General features: G+C 56.5%; 2 protein-coding genes across 9 annotated transcripts in view; both read left to right on the forward strand.

Annotated features, from left to right (window-relative positions):
* INSR (insulin receptor) overlaps window positions 1-4,795 on the forward strand; it is a 41,268-nt gene extending 36,473 nt beyond the window's left edge. Inside the window, exon 21 of the mRNA XM_082071926.1 lies at window positions 964-4,795. Within this exon, the coding sequence (XP_081928052.1) occupies window positions 964-1,318 (355 nt within the window). The 3' untranslated portion in view covers window positions 1,319-4,795. The remainder of the gene's footprint in view (window positions 1-963) is intronic.
* A 2,921-nt stretch (window positions 4,796-7,716) lies between these two features.
* The window catches only part of ARHGEF18 (Rho/Rac guanine nucleotide exchange factor 18), a 44,678-nt gene continuing 24,969 nt past the window's right edge, over window positions 7,717-27,425 (forward strand). For 2 of the 8 annotated variants that reach the window (XM_082072100.1, XM_082072098.1), the window contains exons 1-10: window positions 9,028-9,553; window positions 13,981-14,117; window positions 14,611-15,110; window positions 16,362-16,572; window positions 16,799-16,913; window positions 17,490-17,547; window positions 17,673-17,717; window positions 17,974-18,054; window positions 18,367-18,472; window positions 18,861-19,035. In XM_082072100.1, the coding sequence (XP_081928226.1) occupies window positions 9,478-9,553; window positions 13,981-14,117; window positions 14,611-15,110; window positions 16,362-16,572; window positions 16,799-16,913; window positions 17,490-17,547; window positions 17,673-17,717; window positions 17,974-18,054; window positions 18,367-18,472; window positions 18,861-19,035 (1,504 nt within the window). In that variant the 5' untranslated portion in view covers window positions 9,028-9,477. Of the gene's footprint in view, window positions 8,070-8,585; window positions 8,695-9,027; window positions 9,554-13,980; window positions 14,118-14,610; window positions 15,111-16,361; window positions 16,573-16,798; window positions 16,914-17,489; window positions 17,548-17,672; window positions 17,718-17,973; window positions 18,055-18,366; window positions 18,473-18,860; window positions 19,036-27,425 lie in introns of those variants that run through there. The other 6 variants (XM_082072095.1, XM_082072096.1, XM_082072101.1 and 3 more) reach the window with 5 other exon arrangements.

Here is a 27,425-nt window from a genome sequence, read left to right on the forward strand (position 1 = left end):
CTTCAAGTGGCCAAAGCCTTTTTGCTTCGGTTGCAGAGGCGTTGCCTCAGTTAAAGTACCAGGCCAGGCAGGGGCAGGGAGAGAGGCAAGAGGGCCAAGAGTGAAAAACACCTGGTGGGGATGGCAAAAGGAGCCTGGTGTTCTGCGCTGGGGTGAAGGGTTATTAAACTGGTGAGGTTTAGTGCCTGGGGGTGACCGTGTCCCCAGCTCTGGCAGCACCGCAGCTTCCCAGGTGCTCCCTGAGCTGCTTCTGCCAGAGTCATTAAACAAAACCCCATTAGGAAGCGTTTAAGCTGAGCTGGGGCGTTGGGATGGGCGGGAGGAGCCCTGGCTGGAAAAGGGAGCGCAGGTGGCGCCGGGTTCTGGGAAGCCCGGCCTGTGTCTGGCCAGAACGGCGCTTCAGAGCCCCAGAGCAAACGTGTTTGCGAGTATCCTGCTGGAAACAGCTGCTGTCCTGAGCGCTTGTCCCTCAGACTCCGCGTTGAAACTCTGTTTGTACGTGGAAGTTCTTTCTCCCCGGTGCCTGATAACACGCGACCTCTTGCCGCAGCCGCTGTGCTGGGCGGGCGGTGGCAGGACCTCTGTCCTCCGCACGGCCTCCTGTTTTCCTGGAGGCCTGAGGAGCTTTGTTACCTCCCAGGCTGAGTTAAAATTAAAGTCAAATGAATTAAGGAGTCGTGACCCGGCGGTAAGTGCGTGCGCACATGCGGAGCGTGTGAACCGCAGCCCCGTTTCCTTCAGGAGCCGAGTTAAGAACAATTGAAGGAATTGGAAGGAATTTTTGATCTAGGCAGAAATAGGGAAAAAGGAGTGTCAGGATCCACAGGCAGATACGGAGGCTGGAAGGAGAACAAACAGCTGGGAGTGTCGGAGGAGCAGCGCGGGCTGGGGGTCGCAGATACTGATCGCGGATTGTGCGAAACTCTTTTCTTCCTCCCCTGAGCCTGGTTTGTCCCGATTTAGGCACAGCCTGATGCAGATGTGCTGGCAGTACAACCCCAAGATGCGCCCCACCTTCATCGAGATCATCGAGATGCTGAAGGACGACCTGCACCCCAGCTTCCACGAGGTCTCCTTCTTCTACAGCGAGGAGAACAAACCTCTGGAGACCGAGGAGTACGAGATGGACTTTGAGAACATGGAGAGCATTCCCCTGGACCCCTCCTCGTACTCGCAGAGGGACAAAGCCCTGGGCAGGGACAACGGCCCCTCCATGGCTCTCAAGGGGAACTACGAGGAGCACATCCCGTACACTCACATGAACGGTGGCAAGAAGAACGGGCGCATTCTCTCCATGCCCAGGTCAAGCCCTTCCTAACGCTTCCTGTCCAGCCCAAGGGTTGTTTCTGCTTTTCCCCCCTCCACAGATCTCAGGACTCTCGGTATTGCTGCCACCGTGTATGACACACATCTACAGACTCTTCAGAGTTTTAATCATCTTATGATTAATACCTTTTTTGGTTTTTTGCCAAGTTGACTGGTTGTCAGTGGATTATCTGTGAACACAAATGGAAGAGGTTGCCATGGCTGCTGTCCCTCTGTAGCCATGGTTTCAAAACAGGATGCGACCGTGTTGAGTTCGACTGAGGGAGGTGCATCCACGTTTGCCAACAGCGAAAAAACCAAACAGACGTGAAATTTGCTGGTATCTGAGCTACAGCGTAACGGTGCGGAACAAACCTGCTGCGGGCAGAAGCGTTTCCAGGAGAATTCCAGGCCTTGGGCATCCTCTTCGACGGCAAAAGGGTTCAACACATCGCTCGGACGCGCCAGATCCTCAGATTGACCAATAGCTGCTGCTTTTGTACTTTTTCAAGGGTTAAATCCCGGGGGTGCGTGTGCGTGTGTGTGTGCGCGTGTGCGCTATCTGTAAGTGGGGTGTATATGTATGGCAAAATATACACTTCTCTGGTGTTTTGTACATAGGTTTTGTATGTTCTCACAGGAGCTTTCCTCTTCTCGAAGTGTGTCCTTATCTTTGTTCCCGTTTCCCTGGGGTGACTGAATCCTAAACAGATTATTTTTGTACTAAGGACTCTTGGGGTAGGTTTTCTCTCATTAACAAATGAGGAAAACGTGCCAGGAGCCAAAAGGAGCAGAAATCTGAGATTTGTGGGTACTTTCAAGACCAAACGGAGTAAGAGTCCCCTGACCTGAGATACGGAGTGTTCTGTCCTTACAGCATTGAGTATATATATTGTTTGTTGTAACATATTTAAAAATGTCTTTAGTTTAAATTTTAACTTCATATAAATTATTGACTGTTTATGATCCTTTCGGGGAGGGGAGAATTTGTGGGATTGTTTGGTCTTAAAGTGGTCCAAAGATTTCAGAATGAACTAATTTTAGCCCCATCACCCTTTTAGGAGCTCTGAAGCACACGTTCAGTTTATATTTGACAAGGCTTTATAATCCAGTTTCATGATTTATCCAGTGGGGTCCGCTGGCTCCAGCCGAGGCCCCGAGATCAAGTAATTGGGATTTCGCTGGGTTTGAGGGGCTGAAAGACACCAGAACATCCCGGTCCCGAGTCCCTCCGCTCCCGTGTCGCAGACGCAGCCGGCGAGCAGGACGGGCAAGAACTCTGGACCGAAAAAGAGACACTAGAGCCGATGTGAAGGAGGGAGAGCGTGAGAGCGCGGGGCTCTGGGCTCTGCCTGTGGGGCAGGAAACGACCGTGACCGTGTTTCCCAGCTGCTGCTGCTCCGGCCACGCGCCGCCTCCCGAGATTCCCGCGAATTTCCCAGGACGCGTCGGGACATCAACTTTGCGTCCTCTGGACTGCGCCTCGTTGTGCTGCTGTTCGCGAAGACGACGGAGCCGATCAGCGCCAGATGCTGGAAAAGAGCTGCGAAACTTGCAACACGTCCCATGGCAACGGGGGAGCGCGCTGGCGGGGGAAACGGCGATAGAACCGATGGACGGGCCCGTGTCCCACGGGAGCTGGTTTCAAAAGGAAGGGGGATGCTCAGTCCTCTGCTGCTCGGGGAGGAGCCCGAGGGCTGTTTTGTGCTCTGCGCCAGGAGAAAAGGAGCTTCTCCCGACCTGTGAGTGGGACGTCAGGCTGCGGGTGCCGTTGGTTCCAGCCTGGGCGATGCTGCCGGTTCCCTCCTGGAACCCGCGGATGGGGTGGAACGGGCCGGGAGCTCCGAGCGGGAGGACGAGGGGCTCGGCGGCGCCGCGGTCGCTGGGGACAGAGGCGGAGGGGACGGGCTGCTCGCAGAGCTACCGGAAAACAGTCCCAACGTGGGTGAGAACCTTCGGTTCCTGACGGCCTCGTTTACATTTCTTTGCTTTACGAAGTAGTGACTGTTGAGCAGCTCTGTCCTGCGCCGCGGGGAAGGAGACGTATTCTCACGCTTTTCTAAGGAAGAGAAGTTTTTCTGAGTAGATTTTTTTTAATTTATTTTAATATATAAAACACTGTAAAAAGAAAAAACAGCAAACCATTTGTGTTCTTAAACACACGGAACGTGTACGTTTGTACCCGTCAAACCCTGGCAGGTGGATGTGGTGGGATTGTTCTCGTCCTGTTCTGGTGCAGTCTACCTCAGTGTTTCTTAAGGATGTTTTTAATACTACGCACCTCTAAACCTGCTTCAATGTTCTGGTCTGGACCTGTTGTGGATCGGGGGACAATCAATATCGGCCGATTCCAGTGCTGGGGACCATTCACGGAAGGGAATGGGCAGAGAACGGCCCGTCACTGATCGTCGCCCGTCACTGATCGTCGCCCGTCTGAGCGGTAATGACCAAAGGAACCGATCACCCGTTGGGCTCCGATGTTCTGGTATCGGCCTCTTAGTTCTGCTGCGATAATTAAAAGAAAAAATTTTTAAAAAAAAGAACAAAAGAGCCATTTCAATGTTGGGACTTTAGCGAAGCGCTGCTGCAAAGGAGCAGCAACGGCAGCGGGGGCGTGCGCAGCCTGCGTTGGGGTGGGTTGGGGTATTTTGGTCACGTTTTGGTCTCACAGGTAACCCCGAGTCCTGCCGGGAGGATGAGACCTCCCACAACAAACCCTTCCCAGCACGTCCTTGCTCTGATCACGTTTTCAATCACAGTGACCACAACTGTGGGAATAGAAGATCTTTTCTATAAGGAGACGTCGGCACCTCGCGTTGGGTCTGGCTGTCAAGGCCGTTGATGTTGGTTGGCCCTCCGAGTCCCCTGGATTTGCAACGCTGGGCTCACTGAACAGGGGAACGTTGGTCGTGCCGTGTGGCCGGGCGGCTCCGCGGCGTCCGCCCCGCTCTGTGCCGCGCGGAGCCGTTCCGTGCACCCGTATCGCCTCTGAGGATATTCTGCTCATCCTTCCTCCATGGTGCCAAGGGCGAGGAATGGGACTGGTGCTGAGGACGTCGGTTTACGTCTGGTTTGACTTTCTCAACACAGTTGAAGACACTCGCTAAACTGGAGAATTCAGAGAGATCAGTGAAGGTCACTCCGAAGCGCAGCTCTCGCTCCCGGAGGATCCTTTGCGCTCAGCCCGCGGCCAGCGCCTCGGGCTCTGCTGCCCGAGGTCTCCGCCCTGGGGACGCCAGGATCCCCGCCTGGGCCTCGCTGCTGCCTGTTTGGAGACGCCGCGCTGGGCCGGAGCTGGAACGGCCGGAGGGGCGGGCGGGAGGCGCCTCCTTTCCCGGAGGGATCGGTCATCGTGGGGTTGGATCAGCGTTCAATTCGGTGGCCTCTTGCGGATCTGGTGCTTCTCTCGGCCGCTGGGTCAGAAACGCGTCTTTTCTTGGCTGCTTGTAAATACTCTGTTGTGTTGTTAAATAGAAGAATCGTAACGTGACCTCTGTGCCAGCACCGTGGCGGGGGTGGCAATGGCGGCGGGGGTGGCAATGGCGGGGGTGGCAATGGCGGCGGGGTTGGCAATGGCGGTGGGGATGGCGGTGGGGATGGCAATGGCGGCGGGGATGGCAATGGTGGTGGGGATGGCGATGGCGGTGGGGGTGGGGATGGCGGTGGGGGTGGGGATGGTGGTGGGGATGGCGATGGCGGGGACAGCAATGGTGGTGGGGATGGCGATGGCGGCGGGGATGGCGGTGGGGATGGCGATGGCAGTGGGGGTGGCAATGGCGGTGGGGGGGGGGGATGGCGGTGGGGGGGGGGGATGGCGGTGGGGGGGGGGATGGCGGTGGGGATGGCGATGGCGGTGGGGATGGCAATGGCGGTGGGGATGGCGGTGGGGATGGCGGTGGGGGTGGCAATGGCGGTGGGGATGGCAATGGCGGTGGGGATGGCGGTGGCGGTGGGGATGGCGGTGGGAACCAGGCGGCGCCGCGAGGAGGGTGTTTGCTGTTGGTCACAGAGTGTTGGGGTGGAAGAGGCTGCTCGTAGGTTGCTCAAGGGTACTGTTAATTTATGGGCAGCATATGCCTTTCCTCCTACGTTTGTATTATAGCGATGGGACTTTTGCTTAATTTTAGTACATTGCGTATAACGTTGGGATCTCTTTGGAAGAATCTCAAGGTCGCTTATGGTGTTATTGAGCTACCGATGACAAAGGCAAACGGGAGAAAACCAGGAGCGGGGGCTGGGTGGTTATTCTTGAGCCTTTTGGGGGAGGGAGAGAGACGATCGAGTTCCCCTTCGCGTCCCTGTGACACGAGGCCGGACCCTGAGCCTCTCGGGGCCGTTTGCAGTGATTCCTGATCCCGAGAATGGAACCTCGTTTTACAGCTTCAGAGAAGTTCAGATACCTTTGTGCCATAAAAACGTCCCCCTGCGGCTGCGCCGAGCTCGGCGCCGAACCCGGAGCGAGAAACTGCGGATAAACCTCTGACCGTGTCCCAGCCGCGCGGGGACACCGTCCCCTCCGCAAACAAAGACCCGGTGCCGCTTGTTGCTTCTGTTGTGGTCGGGGGAAAGGAGCTGCTGGGTTGGAATCAAGATACAGTTACATCGGAAATACCTGAGATTCAGAGTTAGTTTGGTATTTGTATGAAGTTGATTGAATTGGGGCTTTTTATTCCCTTCTGCTTGGCTCCGTGTGGACTCGCTGGTTCTGTGCGCGGGTGTTGGTGTCGGGGCGATCACCGCCTGTTGTTTATTCATGTCACGACGGCGAAGCCGCTCGCACGGTGACTGTGGAGTAAGCGATCCTAAGGCTACCGGTTTTAGCAAATCTGCTGTCATTCAATGTGCTACTTCTTTTTAAAATGAAATCGCTTGTCCTTCTGGAGAGTAAGCACTTATTGCAGTTTCAGCAACTCGGCTGCAGCACAATGCAAGCTACACAGGGACAGGTGGAGAAATGACTTTTTTAAATATTGTATAATAAAGTTAGTATCAACTCCTAAAGCATCGTTATTTTTCATATTTTTTCGCCAACAGATTTGCGATGGGCAGGAAATGGCGTTTCGGTGGTTGTTTCATCCCGCGTCCGCTGTTCGAGGGCTGGGATGACACTGAATGGTTTCAGTCCAATAAAGTCCCCGAGCGAGCCGGGTCCAGCCAGGGGGACCAAGTTTGGGAGCTAAAGCGGAGCTTAAATGTGGCATTGACGTGCTCGCTGGGCTGAGTCCTGGTGTCACCAGTAAAGCTTGAGCTCAGGACTAATCACCAGAGGGACCTGAGCTGGGCTTGATCCCCAAGCGCGTCTGTTCCCCGGGTGCTGCGGCAGCGCGTCCCCGCCTCCCGTCACCCGGCCCCGCGGAAACCGGCCCCGGAGGATGGTCCAAAGGTTCTCAATGGGAAAGAGAACGTCACCAAGGAAAAGCGTTTCCTCTGGCTTCGCTTTGAGGGTGATGTTTTTTTCCTTGAAGTGTCAGAACGGGTTCGTGTTTGAGGAACGTGCGGGTGGGGATGCGGGACGTTTCCTCTCATTCTGTCACTCGGGAAAGAGCCCAACTCCTGCATCCCCGACAAACCCCGGGAGCCGTTTCCGCCCAGGGCTGGATGGTGCCGCTGCTCGAGGGTTCGCGTGCGGTGCTGCTGCCACCTCGTGCCGCCCAGCGCGGCGGGAGGACGGCGGGGCCGGGCCCGCTCTGCCGTCCCTCCTGCTGGGGACGCCCGACGAGCTCGGCGGGACCCCGGCTCTTTCCTGGAGGCCTCTTACCACGAGAGTGATGAGAAACAAACCCCCATTTTAAAACGTTTCAGCGTTGCCTCTCCCATAACAGGCTCGTTTCGCTGGGGATGCCGAGACGCCAAATTGAGCAAAGGCACAAAATTGGCGCTGGGTGTCGCGGGGGTTCGCTGTGTCTCCGGTGCTGTGCAGAGGCTGCCGAGGCTCGGCCAGACCTCGCGCTGTTGCTCCTCATCGCTTTTCCAGGGTGCCTGAACCTCTTTGGTGACCCCCAAGCCACGTCGGACACTGCGCAGGAGGAGACGATCTCCTTTAGCTGAGGACAACTCACCGTCCGCCAGCTGGAGCAGCTGCCTCTGATACTAATCAAGCTCTTGTGGACTTCAGAGAAATTAAACCTTAATTCCTCTTTGCCCCTGCGGTTTCCTGGAGCGAGGGGTGATCGCTATTGCGAGGGGTGATCGCTATTGCCAGCGCTGCCAAAGCTGCCATCCCCGATATGGGGGGTGTGAGCGGGTCGGGGGCTGCTCGGGGCGGGCAGGACGGGGAGCGAAGGGCCGTGCTGGGACAGGAGCCCAACGAGCCGTGGTGCACCAGCCCCACGTGTGCCGGGCTCTCGGGGCGCACACGCGGTTTTTCTCCAAACGGAACAGGAAGCTTTTGCAGCAATCGCCGTCCTCGTAGCCAGCGCCGCTCTCAGCAGCTCTCCCGGCCCCCAAAACCGGGTGCTCTGGGGTGCACGACCCCCCTGGGTGATCCTGCCGGACCCTCGCAGAGCCCTGAACCCTGCGAGCATCGTGGCAGCGCCGGGGCCGCCGTCGGAGGAGCCGCAGCATGGGAGCGGCGGGTTTGCTGGTGCCGTCGGAAAGGGGAAGCGGTGAGACGGTTGAGCCACAGGCCCCCGTGAGCAAACCGGCCGCACGGCTCCTGCTTCCCCGATGAGTCTCGGCTCCTCGCTTCGCTGCGGCGGCTGGAGAAGAGGCCGGAGCTGTGGGGTGCGCGGGGTCTCGCCGGGGAGGCGCCTCCAGCCCTCGGGGTAAGTCGCTCTCGGCACAAGCGCCATCCCGCCACGATGGGGTTGTCGCTCGTCTTCCTCAAGGCCTTGTGAGGAAGCAGCTTGTCCTGAAGCCAAAAGCCCCAGCGCTGGGTTTTGTTCGGCCTCCCCCTTGCGTGTGTGCGAAGGCAAAACGTGGGCTGGGGAGCCCCGGCCCGCAAGGAGCTTTGCTGGGAGCGAAGAAGAGGAGATTAAGCCAGGTTTAACCCACGTGTGTCCGGGGCGGCTGAACACGCTCCGGCTGCTGCTCTGAGCTCCCGCGGGGCCACAGCTGAAGGTTTGTGAGGCCACCGCAGCGCTGGCAAAGTTGGGTTTGCCCCTGGGACCCCCAGACCCCGCTCCAAACGCCCCACCCAGGGCTGGGCACCCGCGGTATCGGGGAGACCGAAGCCGAGCGGATGTGGGGAGGGTTGTGCTGGGCAGATGACGCTTTTGGGGTTTGCGGCCGGGTGAGGGAAATGTTCCTCACCACCTTGCACAACACCGGCCCCGGTCTGCGCGCTGGAGGCGCCCGTGGCCGCTCCCGGGCTGCCCGAGCTCCGCTCAGCGAGGCCGAACAGCGGGGAGAGGGTTCGGTCTGGCCTGGGACCCCAGCAGCCGCACAGGGGTAAAACTCGGCTTACTTCAGCCCAACCGAGGGATCAGGAGCAGAGTTTGGAGCCGCTCTGGCCTGTGGGGCTGATGCCGGTGGGAAGCGCTGGGCTTGGGGAGCTCAGGGTGGGGAATTTGGTCTCTTGGGGCGGTTTGGAGATACATGAGATGGTCCCTGCATGGGAGGGCTGGGAAGGGCTGGGAGAAATGTCCTTGCTGGGGACGGGACTTGCTGCGAGATGACGCTGATGTTGCAGACAGACAAGGTCTCACCCTTTCCCCTGCAGAGGCTTTGCCACAGCTTGAAAACAATGCCAGAGGTGCAAATACCAAGCTTGTGGCCTTAACTATCCCACTGCATTGAAGGTGAAGGTGACTCTGACTGACCCAGGTGAAGGTTCTGCCCCTGCAGAACCACCTTCAAGGTGGTGGTTATCAGGCTGATTGATAGTTGTGAGCAGAGCAGGGGCCTCTGGCAGAAAGGGGAAGGGGGTTACAGCGCGTTAACCGCTCATTTGCTGTTTCTATCCACAGCCCTGCAGCAGCATTTGGGGTCTGTGTGTCCTCAGGGTCACGAGTCCCCAGGCCGGGCTGTGGGGTCCCCGACCCGTCACGCAGGTGGGAGCGCCAGGGCGCAGGATTCCTGCCTGGCCGCGGCTCCCATCAGCTGATGCTTCTGACAAAACACTTGGCTCCTCCACTCCCCCTTGGCAGCCCCGGGGCTGCCGCCGGCAGCGCTGCCTGAGAGCGCGCTGGGCTCCGCCGCCGCTCGCGCTCGAACCTCGCACGGGGCTCCCCAATGTCAGACTCGCTGCTCAACCACTCCTGGCCGTCGTTCTCCAAGCGCTGGAAGAAGAGATGGTCGTTGAAGCGAGGTAACGGCCTCGCGCGCGGGGAGAGGGCTCTGAGCGTGGCGGGAGAGCCGGTGCGGGCGCCGGGCGCCGGGGTCCCCGTGTGGCGTGTGCCCCGCTCCTCGCCGCAGAGACGCTGCATGAGCGTTGCTTTTATTTGTAACGCTTTTCCATCCGTTTCGTCGTCTTTTTGAGGCACGTTCGTGCTTTTCGGAGCTGGGTAACGGGTTAAACATCAGCCTCTGGTTTTGCAATAGCTGCGTTCGCTGCTCCCACGAGCGGGAGGCGCGGCGTCTGCACCGCGGGCGCTCAGCCCCGCGCCGGGAGCGCGGTGTTGGAGCTGATGCTGTGAGGAGATCCCTCTGGTCTTTCGGGGGGGGCTGAGGAGCAGACCCCCTGTGTTTGGTCTTCACGGTATCCAGCAGCCGCAACGGGAAATGCCAGTGATGGTGTGAACTGGGCTCATCCCTGCGTGCGGTGTGAAAAGGGGACACGAGAGCCCTGGGACATGGGACGTTCGCAGTCCCGGAGGCGCCGGACGCTGCCGTCCCTGCCTGCAAACCCGCCTGCCGCTTTCGGGTGCCTTTATCTGCCACATTAGAGCTCTCGATATGTGCCAGCGCTTTCTCCTTTGCTGTTTTCCCCTCTACCCCCAGTTCTTTTCTGGTGTGGGGGTGCAGGGGACCAGGATCCAGACTGAGCGGTCCAAGGGAGGCCAATTCAGAGCAGGGTCGCGCGGGATCTGACCCGGGGTGAGCCCTGGGGCTCCATGGGGACCTTCCCTCTGCGGGGTCACCGCAGGAACCTGCACCGCGGCTCTTCCTTGTGGCTTCGGGAGCATCGCAGGGGCTGCAAATCCCCCCAGCCCCACCGAGACCCCTCAGCTGCGCTCAGCGCTGGCGCCCCCGCTGCCCAAGCCGCAGGCCCCAGGCGCGGTGATAAGGCAGCAGCTGCACAGTGTGTTACGGTGTCGGGCGGCTTATCTGCTCCCCTCCTCCAGCCGGCTCGCTGGGCCAGCCCCGCGCTGCCAACGGCCGCCGGTGTGGGGCCCAGACCGGGCGCAGGACGGCGCTTCAGCCGGTTTTGGCACCGCAGTTCGGCGCTCGCTTTGCGGAGGTTTCACCCTCCAGCTCCGGGCTGCAGGCCGGTGCGCACCGGGCAGCTGGGGGGGGTCAGCGGAGCCAGGGGGAGACGGAATCATTTTATTTCTTGTTCGTGACGCTTTCCTTGGTTTCCTGACACTCTCTGCTCCCGATTGCTGGGAAGTGCCTGCTCCGTCCTTCCTCCTGGGATTGTTTTGCGTACGGAACTACCCAGTGCCCTGTTTCCCCCCGTTTGGTGTGGCCTTTCTCCGGGGGAGATGCAGAGAGCGTTTGATGCTCGGAGGATGTGATGGCGAGAGCTCACGGCCGTGTTTCCTCTGATGTTTCCTGTGCCGGCCGCGGGGTCACTGGGGGACCTGCCGCGTCCTGAGCCGCGTCCTGAGCCGCGTCCTGAGCCGCGTCCTGAGCGCGGGCAGGCAGGTGGGTCTTGTCCCAGTGCCGGCTGCTCGGCCGCTGCCACCCGCTGTGGCACTTGTGGGGACATCTCCAGCGACTGGCCCGGCCGAGGGAACCGGTTGCAGGAGGGAGGTGTCAGCTACAAGTCTGAAATGGGAATATTTAAGTATTTCGTTGGGCTCCCTTGCGTGTGGTCACAGCAGCACGGTGTTTCATTTTCCTTGAGACAAACCAGCTCAGCTGGCTCATCCCACCGTCCCCAGGGCATCAAAACCCCTGGGAACGTCCCTATGTCCCTATGTCCTTCCTCTCCGTGCAGGAGGTCAGAACGGTCACGTTTTGCTGCCGGGAAGCCCTGGCCAGGCACGGCAGAGCCCGGCTCGTGCGCAGGACCCGCCGGCTCAGCCCGCGCCGCTTCTCGCCCGCTCTGCCCCGGGAATTCCTCTGCGCTGCTCCCTCCAGCAATAACCTTTTATGGTCCCCGGCCAGAGGCGAATTAAGCAACGGCAATACCTAATCTGCTTAATGTTCTCCTAAAGCAAACAGTGTTGTGTTCTTCAAGGCGTCGTTTTGTCATCCCGACTGAGGAAAGGTGGACGCCGCTGTGTGCCGGAGCCGGGGAGCCGGGATGCTCCGTCCCTTTGTCACCGCGCCGCAGCCGGACGGAGCATCGGTCCTTCCAAACGGGCTGGAGCGCAGAGTCTCAGGGACCTGAGGGGCTCCGGAGTTTGCTGATATATGGGTCACCACCTGGATTGTGGCTATAGGGGTGTCGGCAGCCCCCAGACCTGCCTCTCTCCTGTGCACCCTCCATGGGGTCCTTCCTTGCTCATCACACCAGAACCTGATCCCCACTGTCAGCCCCGCGTTGCCCACAGTGTCGGCACAGCGCGGCTTACGCACGGTGCCAGCCCAGCATCAACCCACCGAGGCGTCAGATACAGGGAGCCCTGAATTGTCGCGTCTGCTGCTCGCACATTGCCTAAAATGGTCTCTCGCCATGGCCGCGGCCCCGCGCGCTGCCGCCGCGCTCACCGGAGCCTGCCTGCAAACCTGATTTATCGCGTGTCCAAACGGGACCGTCTGAAGGCTCCGAGGAGGATATATCCGTCCTTCGGTGGGCCCCGAGGGGGTCTGTTGACTGCAGCCCATGTCTTGGCCAAACCCTGAGCCCTGCAAGGCCCAGCCAGAGCACGGGGAATGTTCTCCAGGCCTCCGAGGAGCTGACTCTGTTCCAGGGATGCACTTCGGAGCTGGAGGCAGCTGCGGGCCCGGCGTGGGGCAGGCGGGGTGGCCAGAGGAGGAGAAACACCTCCCTGTTTCAGCCGAGCCCGCGGCCGGGGCTCTGGGCTCTGGGCTGTCAGCTCCTGCGCCTCCGCGCTCGGCCGCTCTTCCCGCGGGTCGTTCGCTGCCACAGGGGATGGCCAGAGCACGGAACCGCAGTTTTCCTCCTTCCCTGCACGTTCCACTTCGTCCTGGCCCCCTGGGACCCTCCCCACCGCCTGGTTCCTGCCCTTGGTTCCCTTCCACGCCGCCTTTCACCCCCAGCGTTGGGGATTCGCTGACACCTTTGGCCGTGTCTCCTACAACCTCAGGCCAAAACCTGCCCGGGTTCAAATGCACATTCACTTCAAAATGCTGATTGTTGTTTACGAGCTGATTAGAGACAATCCAGGTGCATCTGGGGAAAGCAAAGTGTTCACTAGCTCGGTAAACCTGCCAGTTTTACAGACAGAGCGTTACAGATGTGGCTCTAGGACATCCCGGGCAGGAATTTGCCTATTAATTAAAAATGCCTTGTGAAGTAAATTCCACAACCTTGCTGGAAAGCCTGTTTCAGCTTTCCCCTGCTCTTATAGTTAAAAACCCTTAATCAAAATAGTGCCTTCAAAGGGTGCTTTCTTTCCGTATTATTTATAGATCCCCCCTTGAAATGACCGCACACGGTTAAACACGCCAGACGCTCCTTCAGACAGAAAACCTGGCACGGGACCGAGGAACAAACTGCCAGAGTCCCCCTCGCGTTTTGCCTTTTCTCGTTGGCCCCGCAGCCCCGGCTGCGTTTCACAGCATCGAGCCCGCAGCAGGACGCAAGGCGTCCGGGAGCGCGGTTTGCAGCAAGACTTCCCCCATATTATTCTTTTTTACACTTGGATTTCCTGGAGTATGACGAGTTTCTAGCAGTTTCTTGCTGTTTTTTCCCCGTTGGGTGGAATATTCTCTTATATTCTCTTGCTGTTCTGTGCATCTTCCGAGATCCGCCGCGGCGCTCCGGCCCAGAGCCCGGCTTTGCTCTGCTCACCCCAGCGCTGTGGATCTCGAAGGAACCAAAGGGCTTTTCATGCGTTAGAGGCCGTGGCGAACGTTGACAGCGTCTCGTTACCTAAGGATGCGCTTCGGTCAGCTGCACCATCTGTTGTGCCGCAAAGCGCGTCCAGACCCTGCGTTTGCTTCTCAATGAGCTCCGGGGAGGTTTGGACACATCCAGGTTCACATCCTGCCCGGGGAAGATCCACACGAGAGCGCCCGCGCCGGGGAATTCCATTTCCCGCTGTCGCTCTGCGCGTTCGGTGCTGCTGGAGCCATGAATGTGCCTCCAGTTTGGGCTCCCAGTGCCATCCCTTATTCCTTATGGATAAGAATAAAACCAGTCAGGGTTTGTTTATTGTTCCCCACAGATTTCTGGTTAAAGGTCCATGATGTCGATGCCGAGGGGGAGGCGGGAGGGTGCGAGCCTGCTCTCTGCCCGCACGCGCCGGGGCTCGAGGGGTGAGCTTTCTGCTGATCCCGCACCAGGTCCCGCAGGATCAGGGCTGCTGAGGTCTCCGAACCGCCTGTCTGTGAGGGCCGGGGAGCAGAGGGCCGCGCGGAGCGTTTGGGTGATGCCCAATGTCACCTCTCTGTCATTTTACATCCCTCCTGCCCCCCCGCTGTCACCTCTCTGTGCCGCAGGGTCCGACTGCAAGCCATGCCTGCGGGAGTTCGCCGAGCACAGCAGCCCTGCCTCGGAGTGTCCCAGCCCCAAGACCTTCCTCCCATCCCTGATTGCTGAGGATGATGCCCCGTGCAGCGGCATGGCCGAGGAAAAGGCAAGTGTCCCCTTCCCCTCCGCGGCCACCGCGCGGCAGGAGCCAGAGTCAGCCTGTGCAGAGGGGCTGCGGTGGAATAAGGACGGGCGAAGGGCTGCTGATCCAGACTATCAAGGAATACGAGGTTATATTGCTTCTGCTGCTGGGAAAAATCATACAGATGTGATTTTCGTATTGGAGTTGGGAGGAATAAGGTACAGAGAGACGCGGGGGCTGGAGGGAGCTGAGCTGGTGGGGCTGGGGCAGCTCTGGCGAGGCACAGCAGGACACTATTAGACTATTTCTGCTATCAGATCATATCTACTGTTAGAAAGTCTGGTGGGATAAGCTGAGCTGCAGGTGCAGGCCCGACCCCGCTAGCGGCAGGTGGGCTGTTTGCCGTGAGAAAGCAAAGCAAAGCAGCTCCAGCTCCGCGTTGGGGGCGTCCCCTCGCAGGGTGGGTGCAAACCCCTCTCGGGTGGGTTTGTGAGCTCAGCGGTCGCTGCCTCCGCAGGAGGACTCATCTTCCACAGAGCTGGATGTCCCAGCAGCAGACCTGCACAGCAGCACCGAGGATCTCCTCTCGGACTCCGCTCTCCATGGCACGGAGTATTACCGAGACCTGGGGCTCCCGAGCGCGCCGGCTGCCAAAACGGAGCCAGAAACGGCAGCGCAGCCTGAACAAGCGACCCAGGCCGTGTCTGCCATCCGCTTGTTGGAAGAGAGACCAGGGGCTCCGAGCAAAATATCCGTGGATGTTGCTTTTTCCAACCCCGTTTCCTGCTCGGTGCGTTACGGCGAGGCCGACTGCCGTTTTCTGAACAAAGGCCCCGTTTGCTCCTGTGCAGTGGTGCCAGAGGATGGTACCAGCACTTCGGAGTGTCCTGCAGAGGCAGACGAAGAGCCAGACCCGCGGGAGGCCGCCGAGTCCTTCCCCACGCTGGTGAGATCCATGTCGACCTCTCGGAGGCACAGCTGGGAAAGCCCTTTGTCACCCGTGGACTGCAGGCGCAGGTACAGCAGGACAGCGAGCAATATTTGGTACATACGGTCCAGCGATGCTGCGTGAGGCCAGAGCCACCACGCTCCTGGGTGGCCTCGCTCTCTCGTCAGCATCTGCCCAAGCAGCTGGACACCTACTGCTCGTGCTGGGTGGGATGTGGAAGAACAGACACTGAGGTTTAATGGCTCCTTGGAGCCTCCCTTGGTCTCCAGGTTCCTACATCCCTTTCCCTGCTGACAAATGTATTGATCTCCCGGGTGACAGGGAGTGAGGTGCAAGCCAGCAAGGACTATTTTTATCTCCCCTCCTTATAAGGTACCCGAAAATTATCTCAGCCTGAAATCTTGGCAGTTCTTTGTCAAGCTCCAGCTTTGGTTCTCAGCCCTATTGTTCCATGTGCCGCGGATCATTCACAGTTTATTCTGTGTAACGGGCACACGAGCAGCGGCACAGAGCGGCTGGGACTCCTCCGGCCCCCTCGCTGGGTGATTAATCACGGAGCCAGGGAAGGGCACCCACCCACTGTCCCCTAAGCAAATGCTTCCTGACGCCTGTCTCTGGCAGGAGAACCAAGTGACAGCGATCTGCAGACAGAACCCATGCAGAGAGTAAGATTTTCCACTGAGCCCTATCCATCATTTTGCTCCTATGCTGTTGGCACTGCAACAGTACTTGGTGTTCGGGAAACCGTGGGGCACTGGGGGAGCTGAGCTGCCCCTCATTTCCCAGAAAATTAGTGCTTTTTCCTTCCTCAAAGCTGCGCCCCGGTGGGGACAGGATTTATGACACGATGCCACAGTGATGATTTGATAAACGACAACTCCTGCCGTTTCTAAATGCGCGGAGGGGCTTTGCTGCAGGGCAGGAGCGGAGCAGCAGCTCCCACGCGGGCCAGGCGGCTGCTGGTGGCTGCTCAGTCTCAGGGGTTGCTAAGAGATCAGCGAGAGCCGGCGGGCACTAAACACCCGGCTGACCAAGGAGCTCGTGGACTAGCGGATGGCAGCCAGAGAAGCTGTTTTGAACAGGCTCAGGACTTGGTGTCCAGGCCGACACTTCCTGGCATCTCCTTTGCCACGTGCCTGCCGTGGTGACCCTCCTTGTCCCAGAGCCTCCTTGTCCCAGAGCCTCCTTGTCCCAGAGCCTCCGTGTCCCAGTTGCAGGAGCTCTTCAGGCCTGTCCACCCCAGGGCAGGACATTGCAGGGGCTCTGCCACACAATGGGACGGGTCTGCTCAACTGGCTTGTTCCTCTTCCTCGAATTAGGTTCAGCCTGGATGCCACGGAGATGGGCAGCGACCCAGAGCAGGAGGACATGGAGAAGGGGAGCCAGTCCTGCCCGCAGCCTCGGGTGTCCCTTCAGCTGCCCAAAGGGGAACGGGAAACCTGGAGCAGCGGCGGGGGCGGCGTGGTGATCAAAGTGGAGATAGAACCATTACGACCGCCCCTCGCGGTCAGCCCTGGCTTGGAGGAGGCGGTGAGTGCGCGGGGGCAGGCTGGGGTGCAGAAGGTGACCCAGGCAGGTGGCAGCTGCAGGCTGGACCCCTTTGCTGCCAGCGTTGAGCTGGGTACGCCGGGAGGTCCGCAGGAACCGCAGTGAGGGAAGGGGTGCGGAGTCAGCCTGTTCGCAGTGATATCTTGAGCCTGGATCTAACCCTGTGCTCTGATACACCAAAGATGTCCATGACTTTTTACTTCTCCAGGAATGCGGCAGCAACGGGAAGAGGCTGAGGTCGAAGTCTGTCCCACCAGCCTGCGCGACCGTCGCGTCCCCTCAGACACCTCCCAGTTCCAGCACCCCTGTCCCAGCCGTGCGAGGTGCGTGCAGGCTGCCTATGCAGTATGATATTATTCCAAGGCGTTTGTGATGAAGCAGATTAAACACTGGAGATGTAGGCTCTGCAAGCCCAGCCATCCTCTGCCCTTCCCTCCTCCGTGGTCCCAGGCTGCGGGACAGGGCCGGCATGTTCTGGTTTCTGCACTGAAGAGCCTTAGAAAACACCCGTAAGCTTGATTTCAGCCTGCTCCCTGCTGCTGGACTGATGAACCTGTCTCACCTGTGAGGGCTGCTCTGGAGGAAGATACAGAGACTCGTTAAGAGCCGGGGAAGTGGCCTGGCTGTCATGGGGAGGGTGTCTGGGCTGGTGGCAGCTCCGGCCCTGTAGCTGCAAGCAGGATCCTCAGAAGTTAGTGTAATACTCGCTGGAGAACAGAGGGGTAGCACAGAAAAGTGAGGTGGCTTTTGCCTCCCTAACTGCTCCTGGCACTTCTCCCTCCCCATTAAAGGCAGAGTGGTAGCCCAGCAAGATTCATATTGCCCAGTCGTGTAGCTCGCAACGCGGTGCCCTGCAAAAGGCCAAGCAGGATCCCTACTGAGAGCGTTTTGTGTTGCAGGTGTTGAACCCCCTGCTCTGGAGATGCTGGAGAAGGACCATGTATCCCCAGACCACGTGTAGGTATTGTCAGTCCTGCCTGTTTTGAGGTCGCAGACCAGCGCCCCGTGCTTTGTGGGGTGCAGAATGTCTTCGCGAGGATGTTTTCTAACCTCTCACTTTTCTTTTGCCCCATCCCTGGTAGGTTGATTGTCCAGCAGGTACTTCAGGAGCTGAAACAATATCATGGGTGAGTGTGTGTGGGAGAGGGATGAGGGTGGGGAGGTCACGGCTCTGCCTGGGACCCGTGGGGCGAGTGACACTTGGTCCCGTGAGGGAAAAATCCCCAAGGTACCAGAACGGCTGCATTTTTCCAGTAAAACTTGGGTAAAATCGCAAGCAGAAGCAGCATTTCACGTGCCTCTTCCGTAACTCTGAACGCGTTCCCACCCCATCTTCAGAAATAAGCCTTGGTGCCGTGTGTCTGACGCCTTCTCCCCGCGCAGGGCGAAGCAGAGAGCTCGTGTGCAAGAAGGCAGCGGTTCCTCCCAGCAGAACCTCACCTGGTTTGAGTTTCTGTCTAACGAGTAAGTGACACAGCTGGCAACCCACACACATTCATCCCCAGGACAGCTGATTTCAAGCCCCGCTCCGTCTCAGCTCCTTATTTGCAGAGATTTCCCATCTCTAAATCCTGCCTGGCAATAGTTTATCCTCACTTTCTTTGGCCGTGACATGACATGACATGACAGACACCGAGTCAGATCCTCTAGGGGATGGAAAGCTTGGGGGTGAGGTCCCAAAATAAATGCTTCAGATAAACTTCATCAGTGACCTCCCTGCACTAGGCTTGGCCAGTTAACTTCCCCTTAATTAAGCTGGTTTTGGTTTTGTTTCAGAAATGAGGACAGTGGGAAGAGCGACAAAGCGGAGAAAGGCACGAAGGTGATGCGGCGCCTGAGCTCCCTGCGGAGCCGGGTCACTGGGTCCTGGCAGAAGGATAAGGTGAGGGAGACGTGCTGAAGCTGCAGAAGGAATTGTTGAATCCTTCAGGCCAAAAAGGGGGTCTGGGCCCCAGCGAGCAGGCAGCTGGAGCTGGATTCCTCTTGGCTGGCTGAGGGGCGCTTTGGCCGGGTGACAGCCTGGGTGTGCGGCTGGGACAAGGAGAGCCTGCTCCGGCACACACGTGTCCCCTCGTCACACACAGCCCTGTCCCAGAGGGACTGTCCTGAGCCTTAGGAAGGCGTGTGGGAAAAGCACAACCATCCCAAAAGCTGGGGGACAAGGGCGCCCGCTGTATTTCCTGCGCACCAGCTTGTTGTTCTCAGTGGGGAAAGGAACGTGTGGGGCAGCGCGAGGTCTGTAACGCAGCTGTGGTTTTCTCTCCTTCCAGGGTAAGAACAAAGAGCAACCAAAAGAGAGGGAGAAGGAGAAAGAGGTGAAGGAACCAAAAGAGAGGTGGAAAGAGATCAATGGGCACCAGCTTGTGCCGGGGGTTTTCTCCAGTTGCACCAGTTGCTCCCTGTGTGCCAAAGCCCTTGTGAATAAAAGTGGTCTGCAGTGCCTGAGTGAGTACGGCTGGCGCCGCTCAGCCCCGGCCCCCCGGCCCTTCCTCTGCTGCAGTCGCCTTCTGGATTGCTTCACTTTTCTCCTGGCTTGGCCGTACCCACTGCCCTGCTCGGCCTGGCTTGCTTGTTTCTCCAGATGCTCTAAACTATCTCTAAATCCTGCCTGGCAATAGTTTATCCTCGTTTTCTTTGGCCACTTGACCATTTCCTGCCTCTTTCCCCCAAGGAAAATTCAGGTCAACTTCTAATAATTCTTTTTACAGCACTGCTTTGCCCACGCCGGTGTCCCTGCTGCCTGCATGTAGCTGGATCTTTTAGCCTGTTTCTCACAGATGCAGCGTCTCAGCTCAGCACCCACCCTCTGCACCAGCACAAGGATTTCTAGAGCATCCAAAACGTTATCAACTAATGCAAAAGTCAAATGGTGCCTCCCAGAGCTTGCACGGGTGAGATCGTTGCTTTTCAGATGTAAGTTTGCACAGGAATGGCAGCAGCTCCTTCGCTGGCACACGTGGGGCTCTGTCCTCATGCTTTGCCTGTGGCATCACTGCATGGCTGGGGCTGAGGGACAAACCCCGGCCCTCTGCCTTGGGGCAGGTCCTCAGGGCACTGACGAGCATTTTAATTCCCAAGGGATTGCCTGTGGGAAGAGAAAACCTGCTGGAAACGGGAAAATTGCTCTCTTTCTCTCCCCTGTGCCCGCAAGCACTGCTCGCTCTCCAGTGAGGGGCTCTCAGAGGCTCCTAAGGTCAGTAAAACTTTCCTGGGGCACAAGCAACCCGGCTGCCCTTGGACATGTGCTGCAAGAAGCACATTCTCCCTTCAGGGCAGCTGGAAGGAAACTGAAAAGGACCACAGGTCCCGTTATTGAACATCTTTCATGTGTCACAGCAAAGAGTAGGAAGCGAGGAGCTGAACGAGCAAGTGCTTTGTGGATATTGAGAACCCAAATATTGCAGGAGGAGGCAGAGCTGTGCCTCGTTGGTCCTTTCCGAGGAGCCTCCTTGCAGGGCTCTGTTTGCAGCCTTAGCTTGTTTCTCAGCCCTTCCATGAGGAATTTGTATTCTCGAGTCTTGCTAAGGCTGAGGAACCAGGATGTGCTCGGGACTCTGACACCTTCTCCGGGTTCCTGGGCCGCTCAGGGTGAGCTGCCTGGGACAATGTGGGCGGCAGAGCTCGTTTGCGCGTGTTCCCCTTGTGGCAGCTGCATAATTGGGCAGGATTCTGCGATGTTCATTAAAATTAACGGCCCGTCTGTGGTCAGATCTGGGACTTGCTGTGTGACAGCTGTTGGCCTGAGGGTGCCTATATTTGGATTACACGGGGCTGAAACCTTGGCAAGCCGTTCCTGGGCAGCGCGCTGACAGTTGCTATCGCTCACTCGCGTTATTGCTCTAGGAGCGGTGCTGGTCTCCTGACAGGTCACTGATGGGGCTCTGCAAAAGCAACTTTCGGGGCCACTGTGTAGCCGGTGGCACTTCCCATCCTTCAGGAGTGGGAGCTGCCAGCCTGGGCTGTAGTCACTGCCAGGGTCTGAGGATACTTTGGCTGCTCCTCTTGTTTTCTCATCACGAACTCCCATTCGCCATCCCCGCACCCTGGGCCCGCGCCAGCTCTTGGTCCATCCTCTGGTCAGGTGCTGCTGTTTGTTATCTCCGTGGTATTTTTAACTGCAGCACCACCGCGTGGTAGAAGACAAACCAGGCTCAGAATAAGAAAAGGAAATCTGGTGGTTAAAGAAAGGGATGAGCTGAAAGCAGGGGGAGGATGGATGGGGCAATGGTTGGGAAGCATGAGAACTTGTCACTGCCCAGTAGACACAAGAAGTCTGGTGGCTTCCATGGCTGTGAGGAAAGAGAAGAGTGAGAACTCTTCTTATTAGAGAAAGTGTAATAACAGCAGGAGGGATTACGTTTTTAATCCAGAGTAAGGAATTGTTCTGCTAGAAACACGCACGTGGGCTGTGAGGCGGGCAGGCAGCCAGGCGGCCCGTACGTGGGCACTTGTTTCATTCTCCAGCCCGACTGCTCTGATTTATCCTCACAGCACACGCACAGGTTTCCCGGGGAAGGGGCAGGAGGCCATGCTGTGTGTCAGCACATGCAGGAGAGCTTCTGCGGCTCCAGAGTCTCCCAGATGTGACGCTCGCAGTCTGGCAGGGATGGAAAACAAAGAGGAATGATTGCGGTTGCTCGCCATCTCAGCAACAGCGGCCACCCAGACTTCACCGTTACATAAACCTGGAGACTCACAGCTCAAAGTTTATTGTTCACCTGGAAATAAAGAAAGCTCCTCTTGAGCCTTTGTTGTCAAGGGTGGAGAAGGTTCTGTGCCTAAATTAATCCTCTCTTATAAACATGCTCGCAGAGTTTATGCAAGAGGAGTGAGATGAGTCCCAGGAAAGCCCTGACAGGAGCAGAGCTCTCCAAGCGGTGCTGGCGAGCCAAGATCTGCCCTGGAATACAGACGGCGGGAGGATCGCCTCCCTCCGGGCCACTTGGGCTTGGGCACTGGGCTAGAGCTGGCTCTTTACATCTTTGTGAGTTGAGAGTTACATCTCTATGGCTTTATGTGAAAGGTAGAGCCCTGGCCCCCACAGGGACCTCGGATCAACCATCCTCTTCACAAGGAAAACCTACAGATGCATCCAAAGCGTTGTGTAGGCTCAAACTCCTTGTCTTTAAGAGAAGGTGCTCAGTGTAATGAACTCAACAACGCGCGCTGCTCTGGACAGCAGACGGGCCGCCTGTCCTGGGCTGACCTGCGCTGGCCGCTGCGGCAGACGGGCTCATCGGGGAGAAATTGCTCTAACAACTCGTCTCCAGGGCTGCTGTGAAAAGGGTTTGGAGAACCGTTCCCTTTCTCACAGCGGTTCTGTGGGTAAATGGAGGACACAGGTCCCTGCAGTTTGTCAGGCAAACATCCCCCAGCCGTTCTTTTTTATCCATAAGGAGGAGAGGCCAGGATGGGTCTTGGTTTGGACTGGAAATTCAGTGTGTGAGATTCCCCTTTGCCTGCACACTTCGCGTTCAGGATGCCCAGCGCAGCACCAACAAGCTGATATGGGAAAGAACAGCTTTGGCTTATCGTAGGGAGGAATGACTTGATCTTTCTATCCTGAAATTTCTGCTCATAGCACACACAGAGTTCTGAGAAATACGAAAAGCAGCAGGCAGCCTGGAACTTTGCATTTCTGGGGAGAGTCGCAACCAACAAACAGCTTTTATTTTGAGGTGGAAAAGGAGGTTTGGCTGCTGTAACGTGATGACAGTGAGAAATGGACTGGGAGTCCTGCTCGGAATAAGCGATTACTGACAGGACTCCAACTAAAGCGGGTGAAACCAGAGCGACTGCGATATCTGGGGCTTCGTGCGGTTATAAGGCAATGCAGCAGGATCTAAAGGAAACGTGAAAGTGGTTTGTAGCGCCAGTTTCGGAGGAAACGTTGACCGAGCGATGAGTCTGCTGACACAGAGCTGGCCCTGCCGAGCACTCTCAGCAGTTCGAGAGGTTTTGGAAAAGCAAGCTGAAGAATACACTATTCTCAGCGCTCCTTCTTTTCTACTTTTCACCTTCTTTTCATACCTGTAATCTACCTGAAGCTCGTTCAATAAGAAATCTTTTGTTATTCTAGAATTACACAGGATTAGAAAGTCGGTGAGACTCTCTGTTTAGCTCTAAGCTACGGCGCCTTTGAGCTGGTTGCTGTGCCAGATTTCGCTCTCATTTTCGCGGAGGTGCCCCAGGGCCAGCAGCACAAGCACAGCACGTCCCCTCCGCGGCGGCTGCACTTGGGCAATCTGCAGTGCTTTATTTTATATTATGGCGAAGCACAAAGTCTGAAGTGTCTAAGGATTAATCAGTCACAAAGTGACAGTTTATCCCCAAACTGCTTTATTTAGTGATTATTTCTCTGTAGTGCTGCGAGGCGCTAATAAACGACTGGGATCTTATTGTGCTTAGTCCTGTATAGAAGTAGCACAAAACGGAACGTTTCTGAAAAGCTTGAAACGATAAGATGAAGAGAAAAAAAAATAATCAATTAAACAGGTCACAGTGTGGAAACTAGAGACAATATTGGCCCCGTGGTGGTCCGGGATTTCAGCACATTTCCAGCCCAAAGGGTGTCAGGGTCTTTCAAAGCTGTGGGAAAGCCGTAGGGTGGATTTGGAGAGGGAAGTTTGTTTTGTAATTGCGTGTTGCATTTTTGACAGGCAGCTTGGACGTGCGTGACTTAAAATATGACGAGCTTGTGATGGAGATCGGGATCGTGAATTCCCAGAGTGAATCACAGATCAGGAGGTCAGGTTAGATCACAAGCTCTTCTGGTTTTCTCCCCTGTATTTCAGCGGCCTGGTTCACCGGAAAAAGGGTTTTTTTTCCAGCAAGCAATGTAGTTGTACAAGTCCATACATGAAACTGCTGATAGCAAAGAGAAACTCCCCTTTGCCTCTGCTGTTTGTCTGCGCAGGGGTCATTGCGAAGGCTCGGGCAGGAGCGGCTGTAAGCACTTCAGCACATTTTGAATGGCAAATCCCACCCGGCTCTTCATAACAAATTGCATATTTAGAGAAAGTCCCAGGCGCTGCGCAAACACGCAAAGCTGTCACTCGGGATGCTACATCCCATCCGCTAAGGGCCTGTTCTTTGTTCTGGGCCTGATGGAGGACGGGTCCCCAGGGGATCCCCTGCGCAGGGGCTGCTCTCGGGGGAAAGAGGCCGGAGCGGTTCCCATGTCCCGGTGGCCTGGGACCCTCGCTGGGGTGAGGCCGGTGGCTCGTGGCTGAGGGAAAAGCACGGGCTGGGGTTCACGTGCCCTCCCTTATAATGTGCGCAACGGGGGTGGATGTGCCCTCCCTGCGGGGAATGTGCGGACTCTGGGTGGACGTTCCCTCCTTGAGGGGGAATGTGTGGGAGAGGGGTAGATGTGTCCTCCCTGAGGGAAATGTGCAGGACAGCGGGTAGATGTGTCCTCCTTAACAATGTGCGGGACAGGGGCAGATGTGCCCTCCTTGAGGGAAATGTGCAGGACAGCGGGTAGATGTGTCCTTCTTAACAACGTGCGGGACAGGGGAGATGTGTCCTCCCTGAGGGAATGTGCAGGACAGGGGGTAGATGTGTCCTCCTTAACAATGTGCGGGCCGGGGGTAGATGTGCCCTCCCTGAGGGAAATGTGCAGGACAGGGGGTAGATGTGTCCTCCTTAACAAGGTGCGGGCCGGGGGTAGACGTGCCCTCCCTGAGGGAACAAGGCCCAGGACACTGTCCCCGGCCGGGCCGCGGCGCGCAGGCGCAGCCCCGTCCATCTCCCTTTTCCTTCCGGGACACCGGGTGTTTCCTGTTGCTGTGGCGGCGGCTCCCGGGACCGAGAGTGCAGCCGGCGGCTCCCCGGGGAGTCCGGTAAGAGAGCGGGGTGTCAGCGCGCCCGCCGGCTTCCCCGAGCCCCGGCCCCGCGCCGCACCCCTCCCGGCCCCGGGACCCCCTTCCCGGGCCGCGGCCGCTTCCCCGGGGTCCCGGGGCTCCGCGGTGCCAGCGGTGAGGGGGATTCTCCGGGGAGCTCTGGAGGAACCGGCAGCGTCGGGTACCGAGGAGCCCCGAGCTCGGCCGGGGCAGCGGGTTTACCTTCCCTCCCGTGGCAAATCCCGCCGGGCTGATTGCCGGCCCGAGGTTACCTGCTGGGGATTAAACTGGGGCACAGCCTGTGGAGATCCTGGGTTTATCTTTTAGGGAGTAAAGAAGGAGGTAACGTGTTGCGTTGGCGTTAGGGAAGCGAACTGATGCAGCCCGATGTGAAACTGGTTCACCTGATGCCTCGGCTCGTGTCTGAGCATCCTTATGTTTGTAATAATTAAATTCTGCGTCTGGTGTTCTGGGTCCCTTACGCACATACTGTAGCGCTGGGGCTGCAGGAGGGAGAAAAGCCCGGGATGGACATAAAAAGAGCTTGAATATTAGAAAAAAACATGGTGAAAGCTTTTCCTTACTCGCAATTGTGATAACTGACCTATTTAAAATATTCCACCGTCCTGGCATATTAGGGAGATAATATCAGCTTGTAGGCTTAGCCTGTCTGTGCTGGAAAGGAAACCGTGGTAGGACACGCTGGGAAACACGGAGCGATTCGCAGCTGGAACAGCTTTGTGGGTGTTTCTGGTACCGTATTTGGGGGTTTTGCTCTAATAAATAAACAAAACGACTGACTGTTGTTTGAAGATGTTGTGCTGTGGTTTTGTTACTGTAGTATGTGTGTCCTCTGTATAAAACCAAGAGAAGAAATGGCTGCTTCTCAGTTCCTTCTTGCTCCCTTTTTAACAGAGATGGGGGCTTTTTTTAGTTGGTAAAGTTGTGAGGTAATAGTTTCTCTTTGGTAGGGTTAAGAAAACATGGCTCTCAAACAGGAGCCATCAGACACGGTGTGTTGTAGTTCCACCTAATGTTTACCTATGAGATATTTTAAATACCTTTTATGATTGTCATAGTTGCTGCTTCAGTGCCGTAGCGTTCCTGTACAGTGGGGGAAGGGTTGAGCGTGAGAGAATTAAAATGGTACTCGGATTTCTTCTCGAATAATGTGCTAATTTTACTTCGCATTGTTTTAAAAAAAGAAACGTCAGTTGTTTGTTTGTTCTGGTTTGGGTTTCTCTGTTTAAAGAAAACTCCAAGCCCACGAGGACTTGCGGTGTTGGGAATGACACGACCCTATCCCCCGTTTGTCTGATATTTTGACAATAAAACCAGATACGGGGGTAATTATAGGTTGTTTTTGGAGACAAAGAGGAATGCTGTAACAGGGACACTGAGATGGATAATTTAGTGGTGCTGCTCTCTCGCACAGACTGTCTCTGTTTCAGAATGTGAAGTATCTCATCACCCTGCACCCTTCCAGCTTTTGGCTTCTGCCTCTACACAATTAGGCAATTAGCAAAACAAGTATACACGGGTCACCAAAGCCACTAGGACAAAGTTAAATCTGTTCCGAGTTCCTGAAGATACTTGACCTGGATTTACCGAACACAGAAACTTCTCCATGTTGCACTGAAACTCTTTCCTGGGAGGTTTATCATGCACTTTGTAGTTTTGTAAAGTTCCTCAGCTGGTGTCCGTCTCTGTGGATGAATTCAGATGTTATATTCTGTATTAATCATTCGTGTGCAAGCTGTTTGTCGGCTTGAGGAAGGAGTTGCCTTGTATGGGTGAGGAGAAAGGGAAGAGGTTCTCTTTGATCCCTGAAGCATTGGATGTTTGAAAGCAGAAAAATTAGTTTCACAAGAAGACCATTTTGTCCGTGTCTCTCTTCAGCTGCTTGGATTTAACAGGTGGTGAATATAACCCCGGCACTAAAACAGTGCTTGAGCTCCTTGTATCGTTAGAGTCACTGTTAAAAGGAGTCCCTGTCTGAACTTCACTGTTTTAAAGGGTTTTTTTAATCCGTCATTTAAAAAACATCAAAAAGCCATATGCTTGAGGGGAAAAAAAAGAGCCAGTAATTCAATTTTAGTTCCATCCCAGCATATCTGTCTGTTAGATCTCGCTGTTCGCAAATGCCCTTTAAAGAGTGATTTTATTGGGCAGTGCCGTTCCAGACCAAAGGTCAGGGTCATAATACTCATAATATCTGGTGAGTCATAGATTTGTCCTGGAATCCAATTCTGGAAGACACTTATAGGACATGACCAGTGTCTGATCCGCTGGAAGGGATTCGGCCGGGAGGGAAAACGTGTGCCCGTTTCCAGCAAAGTTCGTTGCCCTCGCGCATCCCGGGAATCGGGTGATGCTTTTGGGCGTCGTAACGCCAGGGCCAATAACGCTCTCTTGAGTTGTAAACTGCTTTCCATGAGACTTTGGGAGAGCATCTCGTTAATAAGAGAAGGTGTTTTATTACACCAGGTATTAATTTCATTATCCTCAGTTGTGAATAGGATCTTTTATGATGTTTACGAGCCGCTTGGTCTTAAATATTTCTCTGCTGGATGAGGCCCCTGTGCCAGCCGGTTGCTGAGCAATAGTTCCTCTGGCCCATGCAGAGCAATTCAGTGACAGTCCCCTGGTGAGCAGATGTGGGACAATGTGATGCTTCCAAAATTCTCGGTTTATCCCAAAACCTGTAGGTTTAATCCCAGAAGCAGAACTGTGGTGTGTTTCTTGGCGTCCCGTGTTATCGATCGCTGTCGCAGCTTTGGCTCCAGCAGCCGCGTCCGAGGCGGCTTAACGGGTGTTCTCAGCAATCAGATGCACTAGTGTTCAAATGCTTGTTTTAATCCGTAATTGGAATGGACTTGGTGCAGCGCTGGCTGCAAAAGTGTGTTGAAAAGGGAAAGCTGGAGCATATTTTGTACAGTTAAGGGTGCTTGCAAAACAAGCTGGTTCTTCTGTCACTTGTCAAAATTCTCT

This window comes from Streptopelia decaocto (genome assembly GCF_964273445.1).
Source record: "Streptopelia decaocto genome assembly, chromosome: 24".
In the NCBI taxonomy this organism is placed as follows: Eukaryota; Metazoa; Chordata; class Aves; order Columbiformes; family Columbidae; genus Streptopelia; species Streptopelia decaocto.